Genomic DNA, 12,410 nt, shown 5'->3' on the forward strand with positions numbered 1-12,410 from the left:
CAATTTTGACACATTCCCCCTTAAGAACCCTATACTAAAAGTACCCGTTTCTGTCAAAAGTTCCACTATTTAAAAAATTCATTCTATGGTTGAGCTTCCTCCCATCACGTTAACATGGCTTTGCAGCTTTACTTGTTTCAGCTGCTGCTCCAGCTTATTTCATCAAATAATATTTCAGACATAACACAGATCATCGCCCGAATATCGAGGACGATAACAGTTGAAATAGTTTCTTTAGTAATTTTGATACATTCTTGCACTATTTCCATTGGACCTTCCGCACAGGTGTGAAACCTATCTGTTAATTCGTCTGTCAAATCTCTATCATCATTGTACCTTAACAGGTGACTATAGAAATCGCCCCCATCCGTTAGTCAGCAGCTGTGTTCAAATGGCTCTGAGCACTATGGGACTTAACATCTGAGGTCATCAGTCCCCTAGAACTACTTCTTAAACCTAACTAACCTATGGACATCACACACATCCATGCCCGAGGCAGCATTCGAACCTGCGACCGTAGAGGTCACGCGGTTCCAAACTGAAGCGCTTACAACCGCACGGCCACACCGGCCGGCTCAGCAGCGGGGATTTAAACATGGCCGACACTAGTTTGGCAAATTAGGCACTACAGGAAAAGTCTCATTTGTGACTTCGACAATATTCACTGTCAAATTTTCATGCTCCTACAAGTGTCAACTTCACGATTAACTTCAGGATTTTGTTGCGGGTATGTGTTAATCTTTCCATTAAAGGGCATCTGATTCTGATGATTGAAACGCCACTGGTTATTGAATTGCACTCAAGCGCAAAAGAAACTGGAATAGTCATGCGTATTCAGATACAGAGATACGTAAAAAGTCAGCATATGTCGATGCGGTCGGTAACACATATATAAAACAAGTGTCTGGCTCAATGGTCAGATCGGTTACTGCTGCTACAATGGCAGCTTATCATGGTTTAAGTGAGTTTGAACGTGGTGTTACAGTCGGCGCAGCATCGATGCGACACAGCATGTCCGAGCTTTCGTTGAAGTGGAGATTTTCCCGTACAACCATTTTACGAGTGTACTGTGAATGTCACGGATCCGGTAAAACATCAAATCCCCGACATCGCTGCGGCCGGAAAAAGATCCTACAAGAAAAGGACCAACGAAGACTGAAGAGAATCGTTCAGCCTGACAGATCTGCAACCCTTCCACAAATTACTGCTGATGTCAAATATGGGCCATCAACTAGAGTCAGCGCGCGAACCACTCAACGAAACATCACCATTGCGTGCTTTCGGAGCCGAAGGCCGACTCGTGTACCCTCGATGCCTGCGCGACAAAAAGCTGTAAGCCACGCCTGGACCCGTGAACACCGACACTGGGCTGCTGATGACTTGAAACATGTTGCCTGGTTGGGCGAGTCTCGTTTCCAATTTTATCGAGCGGATGGACGTGTACGCGTATGGAAACAACCTCATTAATCCATGGGCCCTGAATATCAGCATGAGACTATTGAAGCTCGTGGAGGCTTTGTAATAGAGTGGGGCGTGTGCATTTGGAGTGATATGGGACCGCATGATGCGTCTAGGTACGACTCTGACAGGTGACACGTACTTAAGAATTCTGTCTGATCACCTGCATCCATTCATATTCATAGTGCATTCCGACGGAATTTGGCAATTCCAGGAGGACAATGCGACACCCAACACGTACAGAATTGCTACAGAGTGGCTCCAGAGATACTCTTCTGAGTTTAAACACTTCCGTTGCCTACCAAACTCCCCAGACATGAACATTATTGAGCATATCTGTGGTTCCTTCCAACGTGCTGTTCAGAAGAGATCTCCACCTCCTCGTATTCTTACGGATTTATGGACATCCCTACAGGATTCATGGGGTCAATCACCTCCAGCACTGCTTCAGACATTAGTCGAGTCCATCCCACGTGGTGTTGTGGCACTTTTGCCCTACGTGATTTTAGGCAGGTGTACCACTTTCTTTGGCTCTTCAGAGTATAATGTGTTGTACTGAACTGTAATGTGATCCGAGCGTTGCAGTACCACTGGTTACGGTAACTGTGTTTATTGCAGGGGTGTACTCGATTATTTTGATAACCCGGATGGTGGCTATCATCGTTCGTCCTCCTTCTCGTAAGATATGGAAGTCAATATTTACATACGTAACAGCACCTGACATTAGACGCGCCTGCGGCGGGGCAATAAATCCAGCGCTGGCGTCAGCTGATCGGTCGTGATTGTTGCAATGCTGCTGACGTGGCGACGTTGGCTAATTCATTCCATTCGCATTCCTATGGTTATTTCTCTTACTATTAGCTCTTGCATGTCCATATCAGTTGAGTGCAGGTAAAAAATTTTCCAAACTGGATTCAGTTTTCTGCACAAGCTTTTCTCTGTTGTGAATCGTCAATTCCCCTTTAAAAATCCGTAAGATGTCTTTATCGGATATAGGTTCATCACAGAAGCGAGTCTTGTTCAAATATTTCTCAAAACACTTTCTTCAGCTTCCTTGTTTGAGACTGCATACTTCTGGATTGAAGAGTTTATTTCTTAATTTTTCTTGAACTCATTTTGATTAATAGTGTACCAAAATGGCATTTTCGAATTGTTCATACGGGTGACAACGCAATCACAGCCCCGCCATGGACAAAACATGCGATAAACTGAATCTTTTCTATGTAAGACCACGTTTTACGCAATAATTTCTAAAGGAATTAATGAAAGTAGAGGATATACAGTTTTATTTTCTGTTGTTAACACCTGACGTTGTCTGTGTTTGGGCCGGCCGGAGTGGCCGAGCGGGTCTAGGCGCTACAGTCTGGAACTGCGAGACCGCTACGGTCGCAGGTTCGAATCCTGCCTCGGGCATGAATGTGTGTGATGTCCTTAGGTTAGTTAGGTTTAAGTAGTTCTAAGTTCTAGGGGACTGATTCCCTCAGAAGTTAAGTCCAATAGGGTTCAGAGACATTTGAACCATTTTTTTGTCTGTTTTTCAGCATACTTTCTCCGAGCTAGACAGAAGTAGGAATGGGTCCTTCCATTAAATTCCTACTCGTAGAACTTTGCGACAGTTCTCTACCTGAACATTCGTCGTCATTGTGTGCCTCGTTCTGCGATGTCGGACTATGGTCGTAACCACTGGCCCCATCTACTTGAGCCCTGTGTGACGTGTTATCACCAGTTAACTCTTATACAGTATTTAATTGCTTTTATACTTGATCAATTCAGTCAGTTAATTTAACTTGAACCTCTTGTTGCTTGTTGCGAAATTCCTGAGTCAACGTTTTTCTCACGACACTAAATTCGCCTTTGATACCTTGCATTGTGGTACCTTGTTGAGTACATATCTCAGTGACTTATGTGTCGCTTTCTAGCGCTCTACTTCGTATTTTTCGGTAATTTGATTACCCTTCTCTTTTAGAAACTACGTCATTTTGCATTCGGGCTCAGCAGGTAGATTTTTTACACACGACACTACTTATTTCACAGTCAGCTTCTGACTATTTTGCTCTAGTTGCAAAGTGTCGAAATTTTCTGACAAATCTTTTACCTTCTCAGAAGGGCCCTCAGTATTTTCAGCAAACCTTATATTTCGATATTTATGTGATCCAGATCGTATTGTAACACTTCTCTTACATGTTTAGCTACTTCTGCTTTCAGTTGTTTGATTTTTATTCTTAAGTTATTCACTAACCAGCTCCATTTGTTGTTTCAAGGCAGAAAGTCATTAGACACAGTTTCTTGCTTATGACTAATAAAAGACAGGTTGCTATTCATACCTTCTTGGTTTTGGATAACGCTTTCTAATTTTTTTGAAAATCAATGCAAGAGGATCTTGAGCTGTAGTAACGGTTTGAGTTGTGCGGGTTGATGTTACATTATCAACAACGACAGCGGAGCTAGAAAACATTGCATCTGGATCAATTGCTGTATTAACATTCTTAGTGTTAAATTCAGCAATAGAACAGTGATCATGATACTGGTTTCTGAATACGCGTCATATTCAGCTGTTGACGTAATACTTCTAGCCGTAACTGTATCGGCAGTGATGTTTATATCATCTGACCCGTCGTTAACCATCTGAATATTTTCATTTTCTGTAATAGTTCGTGACATTTTCAGCGACTGCTGATGAATTAACACAATAATAAGCTATAGTAGCTTTATAAAACGTCATCACTTTTACGTAACACAATTCGTTAATCCTTTGGCAAATTGTATCTTTGGTAACTTTTTCCGATCACTCTGGTCACTTGCGCGCGCTTATGTACACGGATACTCCATGTTGCGAAATTTCTACATACCGTAATTTTAATTATAAAAATTCTAAAAAGCTAGATAAATGAACAAGAGCAAATCTCAACTCACAGGAAATGTATTTCTCCTAAAGAGGACCTGCTTAATTTAAAAACATTGAGCATTTTTCGTTACTTGGTGCTGCATACGCCAACAATCGTTGCCATAATAATTCATAAGTCCTTAATTCCATGTTCCTTTCCCTCCAGATGAAACTTTTTTACATATTTTAGTACATTTTATCATTTGTTCTCCATAGGTCTCTCAGTGTACTTAGTCACTGCCTCATCGATTTATAGTCATGGTACATTTCACGTAACACAAAAGAACAAAATTATTACAACGTATTCAGCATATAATTCAAGTCCTGCTTACGACGTCGCCAGTATAACTCTCTCTGTCAGACCGAGAGAGAGAATTATATGGCCAAAAGAGAAAATATTGTTAATTATTGTGATTTTGAGAACGAACTTTGTAGAGTCATCGTCCGCTTCCTGAATAATGGGCTCGAAATTCATAATTTGCGAACGCGTGTATTATATTAATCATGACAGTCTCCTCAATTTCATGGCGGTCAGAGGTCGGACTTCGTACAGAATTACGAACCGCAGCTTTGAAAACGTTTACAGCCGTTAGTAGCGATCTGCGTGAGATGTGAAAAAGAGCTGCTAACTGTTTGTCGCAAACAGTTATTATGAAAAGTGATATTAGTGCTTACATAAACACAACACCCATTGCATCAGCTGTGAAAAGGTAATTAATATTCTGTGAAATAAACATGCTACAAAATTTCATTTAACATATTTATTACTAACGAAATTTACAAATGCTTACAAAATGGCCAAGGCAGAAGAGAGAGAAGTGGCTGTCTCTAAAGAACAAGCGACAGAGAGAGTCTGATAAAAACAAGTGATAAGGAACTTAGAAACTTCTGAGAGACCGTTTTGTTCATTTTTATCACAGTCACTTATATTTACTAAGTATGCTTCCTCTGGCCATGAAAACTCATTGGATTACATACTTTAAATAGCACGTATAATACAAAATGCATATGTTGCACAGACGGGCCTCCTCGGCGCCATCTTATCGTCGATGACCATGACAAACGAATCACTAAAACTACACCTCATCAGGAAGCATTTATTGTACCCTTGTGTCACGCATTTCTTTCTGGCAGCGCAACTATAGCCCAGAAAGACACATGCACCATAATATGATACAAAATAGCTCAGGAAGGAATGGTGCTTGTATCTGAACAGTACTAATAAGCTGATATACAGACATTCGTTCGTTTCCACTATGTTTACGATATTGCTATTCAAGCTGAATCACCCTCCTTTCATCAGCTTTGTTGGAGTATATACGAGGCGTGTTTCTTAAGTAAGTACCGTTTTGAAATTTAAAAAAATACATGCTAAGATATCTCAATATTTTTTTTTTACATGAGAGCCTGCACCTTAATCTACTTTTCTACATAATTTCCGTCAATATTGAGGCTCTTGTCATAACGTTCTACCAGTTTTTGAGTACCCTCCTCACAGAAGTCTGCCGCCTGACTTGTTAACCACTGCATCACCACTGTTTTGACTTCGTCATCGTCTTGAAGACGCTGACCGCCCAGGTGTTTCTTGAAGTGCAGGAGCAGATGGTAGTCACTGGGCGCCAGATCAGGGCTGTACGGAGGACGATCTAGAGTTCCCCAACGAAAACATGTGCTGAGATCTTTGGTCTGATTCGCCACATGCGGACAGGCATTGTGTTGCAGGAAAACGATTCCCTTGCTCAAGTTGCCACGTCCTTTGTTCTGAATTGAACGGCGTAGATTGTGCAATGTCTTACGGTAAGCTGCTGTATTGATTCTCTCATTACGAGGCAGAAATTCCACAAGAAATACTCCTTCTCTGTCCCATAAAACTGTGCACATGATTTTCGGGGCAGAAATTGTTTGCTTAAATTTCACTTTTCTGGGTGAACCTGAATGCCGCCATTCCATGGACTGTTGCTTCGATTCTGGTGTGACATAGGCCACCCATGTTTCATCGCCTGTAACAATTTGGCTTAAGAAACCATCACCGCCGTTGTGGTGCCGCTCAAGGAAAGCCAATGCACTGGTTAAACATATGGTTTTGTGCACATCCGTCAACATGTTCGGTACCCAAAGTGCGCACAATTTTCGGTAATTCTAGTGCTCGGTCACAATGCCATACAAAACACTACAAGAAACATTTGGAATGTCATCCCGCAACGAGGAAATCATAAAGCGTTAGTTTTCTCTCACCTTATTGTCCACTTCCTTCACCAAACTTTCAATAACGAGCGAAGGACGCCCACTACATTTTTCATCATGCACATTTGTGCGGCAGTCTTTAAATGTTCTCACCCATTTCTTACCATTCCATCACTCATAATGTTTTCTCCGTGAACTGAACAGATCTCACGATGAAAATTGATCGCTTGTAGTCCTTTAGCTATAAGAAATCTTCAGCGCGTACTTCACAGTCGGCGGGACTCACGATTATCGGACGCATATATCTTAAACACTCAGTACACAGCATAAACAAGGAAGAATCGGACTGTAAAGGCGTCAATGCGTAGACAATAGATGTAGGTACCCAGTGCGCATGCGCAGGACGGCGACCGCAGCATTACGGCCGCGGTGTGGCGAAACGGTACTTACTTAAAAAGCACGACTAGTAGCAGTGGCTGCATGCGTTAAGTTGTATCTGATATTGTTTTTAGTGCAGCGTCATGTTGCTCTACATGTGCATATAACATTCCTGCAAATATCCATTTTACAACATGAAGCTTTTTGAACATAGACGCCATTGCCTACTGAGTCCAGATAAGTCAGTCTGTGGTTAGTCCAAGATGGGCTTCAGATGGTATGTGCTCTTGAGGTCGAAGTCAGTAAAAGGGAGAAGCGACCTTACTCTACAGTGTAGATCAGGGGTCTTCAAACTACGGCCCGCGGGCCGAAACCGGCCCGCGAGGGCCAGCAAACCGGCCCGCGTTGGCTGGCCGGACATCCCCGGTATCAGGCCCGCCAAATATTTGAGGTGGTACCTATACTGCCAACAATTGAGTATCGAGGCCTATCGCGACCAATACACCGCGTCATTGGCTCTGCTACTCGCTGCAAGACTACATAACTAAACTTATTGTTGCGCCGCTTGAAATAACAATGCGTTGACATACTCTACCTCTGTTACGTCTTGCAGTAATAGTGTTGCTAACAATGATTTTGATATTTGGTTAACTTTGCGGGACGCTTTCATGAAGAAAGTGCAGTGAAATACTTTTTGTTCGGTGAAATTCGCCAGAGTAAAATACGTCAGAATTTCGGTCTGGTACGTCCTCCAATCAAAATTGTGTAATTAAATAAAAATCGTAGTTCGTTCCAGTGTTGGCTATTCCCACAACCTTAGATTTTTGCGATTACATCTTTCCTTTTGCCTACATTACGGTGATCGTGGAGTGCTAGGGTGCTTTAATCCCACGAGGTAGATCTTGGTCCCTATTACTTCGTGGAGGAGTCAATGTGGCCCACAGACTAAAAAGTTTGGAGACCCCTGGTGTAGATTTTGTTAGAGTGGTTTGAAGTACTTGGGTAACACCATCAAGGGTGATTTTAGAAATGGATATGGGGGGGGGGGGGGGCTGTTGATATGGTTGGAGGATTAGGTGGAGGGGAAGGAACGAGATGTCGTCGTCCACACTAGAGCACATGGATAAGCGCTGGTATCAGGGGCACATCAACCGTCTAAAGGAGATGGGGCAAAGGAGAGAGGACTATTTCTTGGGACACACCGATATGTGGATGGAAGATATGGTAATGGGTACTACTTACCTTAACAGAAGGGCAGTGTGCAAATCCCGGCAGCCGCCTGGCTAGAGCTAAGAGCGTGCTTTCTGCCACCTGTGCCTCACCTGCTGCGCAGTACAGATGGCGGGCGTGCTGTTGCAGTCGGCTACACGACGACGGACGTGGTGTACCGCTGGAACCGGCAGCGCACGGTGGCCATCGCGGAGGACATGAAGCTGTCGCAGTTCGACCTGATCGCCACGCCGTCCGCCAACCAGACGGACGTCCTCAAGTCCGGTACGGCAGCCGACGGCCTCCCTCCCGCCATCTGCAAGTACTCCGCCGATACATTTTCTCTAGCCTCCGCCTGTCTGCGCTGCTGTGTTGTCACGCGCCTTGTAACGCTACCAGTACTCTCCTGTCCCTGCCTGTGGAGTGGCATATGCAAAGTTCGTAGTCCCTAGCAAGACTGCAAGCTGCTTTATCAGTACTGTCCAGTGATGATGCTGATTAACTTGGTTACAGCCGACACATGGCGTCTTGTTGTTGCATTGTTTCTACGAGTTGCCCACTCGTCCACTTGAAGCGAACTGTCGTGGTCATTTTCCTTTATAGTCGCTGGACCGCTAAGAATAATGGCGTACTTTTGTTAACAACGTGTGGAATTCAGTTCGAGCCACACAAACAATAAGAGCGGCAAAGCATAAAAAACAAACGTGTCCTTCGTTGATGCTGAGCTCTGCCACTGCAGACTTGTCGGTTTGGTAGATGCGAAATGGTTCAAATCTACATCTACATCCACATACATAATCGGCAATCCACCATACGGTGCGTGGCGGAGGGTACCTTGTACCGCAACTAGCATCTTCTCTCCCTGTTCCACTCCCAAACAGAACCAGGGAAAAATGACCGCCTATATGCCACTGTACGAGCCCTAATCTCTCTTATCTTATCATTGTATTCTTTCCGCGAGATGTAAGTTGGCGGCAGTAAAATCGTACTGCAATCAGCCTCAAATGCTGGTTCTCTAAATTTCCTCAGTAGCGATTCACGAAAAGAACGCCACCTTTCCTCTAGAGACTCCCACCCGAGTTCCTGAAGCATTTGCGTAACACTCGCGTGATGATCAAACCTACCAGTAACAAATCTATCAGCCCGCCTCTGAATTGCTTCTATGTCCTCCCTCAATCCCACCTGATAGGGATCCCAAACGCTCGAGCAGTACTCAAGAATAGGTCGTATTAGTGTTTTATAACCGGTCTCCTTTACAGATGAACCACATCTTCCCAAAATTCTACCAATTAACCGAAGACGACTATCCGCCTTCCCCACAACTGCAATTTCATGCTTGTCCCACTTCATGGCTCTGAGCACTATTGCATTTAACTTCTGACGTCATCAGTCCCCTTGAACTTAGAACTACTTAAACCTAACTAACCTAAGGACATCACACACATACATGCCGGAGGCAGGATTCGAACCTGCGACCGTAGCCGTCGTGCGGCTCCAGACTGTAGCGCCTAGAACCGCTCGGCCACTCCGGCCGGCGCCAGATACGAACACTCCTGACATGTTCCGAACAGTGTTGCAAGATGCATCGTTGCATCTGGCCGATTTACTATATTCACACTCGTAACTGATACTGTACCACCTGGGTGCCAGTGACCTTAGCTGGTCTTTGAGGACCATAGCAAATTTTGGATTTCAACAGTTGTACCGAAACTAGATTCTGTGCGGTGTCTCTTCAGTATGTGGTCGTGTCAGTCAACGACCAATTTAGGATGTAGAGACCTGCCATCTATAAAATCCAGTGTGGCATGCAGTACGTCGGTGAGATGCAATGATGCGTTCATGTCGGCCAAACTGGGAAGTCTGCAGTGATAGAGCACTGCATAAACAAAGGACACATGTTTGTTTTCGAAGAAAGGTGCTGCGTCTCACTAATGGGTTCTGGGGTTCAGTCATCAGAGAGATTGGTGAAATATGAGTGCATGATGATTTTGTCAGCTAGGACAGCAGTTGGCAACTGAGTTCCACATGGAGTATGGCGTTAACAGAAGTGCGCCAGGAACACTCTAATGTGAAAGTGACTGAAGCAGTCGAAAATATAGGCAGGGAGCACCAGGGCTTGATGGCCGGACTCACATCAGCCCCATCGCTTACCCTGGTCATGACATTTCTTCTGGAAATTAGCCCAACGACTGGTCCTTCCGCATAGAAGTTTACACTCCAGCAGCTGTCAACGAACGAGCTGAACAAGAATCTGACATTTCTCCTGAATCATTGGAACAATACAAAGGCAGATTCACATGTTAACCTCAAAAATTTCTTTACACAAATTCGTCAAGAAAGCCTGCATTTCCACTGAATAATTCTCCACCATCCAACATGTGTAAAGATGTTGCTGTCTGAATTACGTGACGAGCCTTGAACAGTGGCGAGCCATTTCGAATGCATCTTTTCGTTTAGTAGGACAGCATATTGATTAGAGATTAACGATGTGGCAAAATACAGTGATAATGTTATTGAAGTTAAATGGATTACACTGGCTGTGTGTAGTAACTTCCAACTAATTTCTATTCAAAGACATATAACACAGTGCAGGTCTTGTTTGTATATCTCTACTCTTTCAGTGAGTTCGTAGGAACGGGTTGCATGCTGGATCTGGGACAGGCAGGGCAAGGACCAACGTAATGAAAACAGCGGCCCTCTGACATCAGCACAGGCTGGCTGCCTCTCGTGTCGTCTCCAATAAAGTCGGCACGCCAGAGCAGCCACGACGGGTGTCTGATACTGTGCTTTTATGACCGACTCCTGCCCTCCAGCTGAGTTGAGGTCAGGAAAGAGGGGATTGTCAGTGGGAGACCAGCAGCGTCACATGCTCTGAGGAGTGCCTTCAGTAGACAACAGACCTACATTTCCCCAGAGAAACTGTGCTTGTAGAAACATAAGAACCCAGCCTCAAGCACAGCTTTTTACTTTTAGAGGACCTCCGATGCAAGGCTAGTTGCTGGGCGCGAAATCGAGCGATTGGCAGAAAACGTCTGTGATGTCACGAAGATGAAGCAGAGAAGATAACGTTTTGAAAGTAGAAGGGTAAAACGAAAAGTCATTGGCGTTTTATCGCGGCACATTATCCCTGGCGAGATTTTTGTGTAAGAAGGCACCTTGGATTTGGCCTGCTGAATGTTCATATTCTGAGATTGGTGGGTGTGACCCATTTCGCAGCAAAGAATAGTAGGCGATGCGGTTCAGCTAAAAGTCTACGAGTTCGTGGAGAAAGGAGGAGGTGTGCGAATCTCGTGTGCAGCAGTAACGTTCCATCGCGGATGGAGTGCTGTGTGTATTTGGCGCTCATCTTATTAGCCGAGCACGGTCCGGAGTTCATACCAGTGGAAGCCCAACGCTCCCCCAGCTCCACATAGTCACATGCATGACGGTGACGTTCTATACATTTCACGCTGGTGAATGCAGTGAGGATAGGTAGCAGCGCCAACATCGTGGGACAATTCTTGGTGTGGATTTGCTCAAATCATCGCGATTATCAGTCTGAAGTCCAGTATTGCTTTAGTAGATTCATGAACTTCTAAATAAGTGTGAGGCCAACAGCAGAAGTATCTGAGTAATTTTCAGAACATGAGTTTCATCTAAGGGCCATGTTATCTCGTTTGTTCAAATAAGGCTATAGACCAATAAGATTACTTGGCAAATATAATTTGGCGGATATTTGTAAAGCCAACTGATGTTCTCAAATTACCAGATCTGCTGAATGTGTGTTTTAGTTGAATAAAGTTACGTGTTAATTCAGGGTTTGTTTGTGTTATCACCTTCCATTCGTATCAAATTAATTTCTTTGTAATTGTACACTTTACGATCCACAGCTATTACCGTAAATTCGCCTCGTTATTCGTTCCATTGCGCACAATAATTACAGCTTGTGTTATAAAAACGTGTCCGGCACTTAATTAAAATTCCCGGTCAGGATAGACAATTTTACAAGCAAGGAGTCTTGCAGCCTATCGACTCTTTTTCGCTGGAATTGTAGCGATTCCCAGGTTTCTTGTTACCGACAGAGCTGAGTCTATCTCGTGGTTTTTTCGCCTACGTTTAAGAATGTCTTTGGTTGAATAAGTGGGTATTATTATATGCTTAGTACAGACCACTTCTTTCATGTAACTCACTTTAATTATTCTGTCGTCTAATTCAGAAGGCTGTTGAATATTAACGGGTAATTGGAAGATTCACGGAATTTGGGCCATTACTTCGCCAAACTAACACACAGAATTCGTCGCCTATTTTACTTGCGCTT

The 12,410-nt window shown here is 43.9% G+C and overlaps 1 protein-coding gene across 1 annotated transcript in view; it reads left to right on the forward strand.

Annotated features, from left to right (window-relative positions):
* The window catches only part of LOC126355278 (gamma-aminobutyric acid receptor alpha-like), a 195,501-nt gene that overhangs the window by 92,685 nt on the left and 90,406 nt on the right, over positions 1-12,410 (forward strand). The window contains exon 5 of the mRNA XM_050005565.1: positions 8,264-8,398. Within this exon, the coding sequence (XP_049861522.1) occupies positions 8,264-8,398 (135 nt within the window). The remainder of the gene's footprint in view (positions 1-8,263; positions 8,399-12,410) is intronic.

The sequence above is a fragment of the Schistocerca gregaria genome, chromosome 3 (assembly GCF_023897955.1).
Source record: "Schistocerca gregaria isolate iqSchGreg1 chromosome 3, iqSchGreg1.2, whole genome shotgun sequence".
NCBI lineage: Eukaryota > Metazoa > Arthropoda > Insecta > Orthoptera > Acrididae > Schistocerca > Schistocerca gregaria.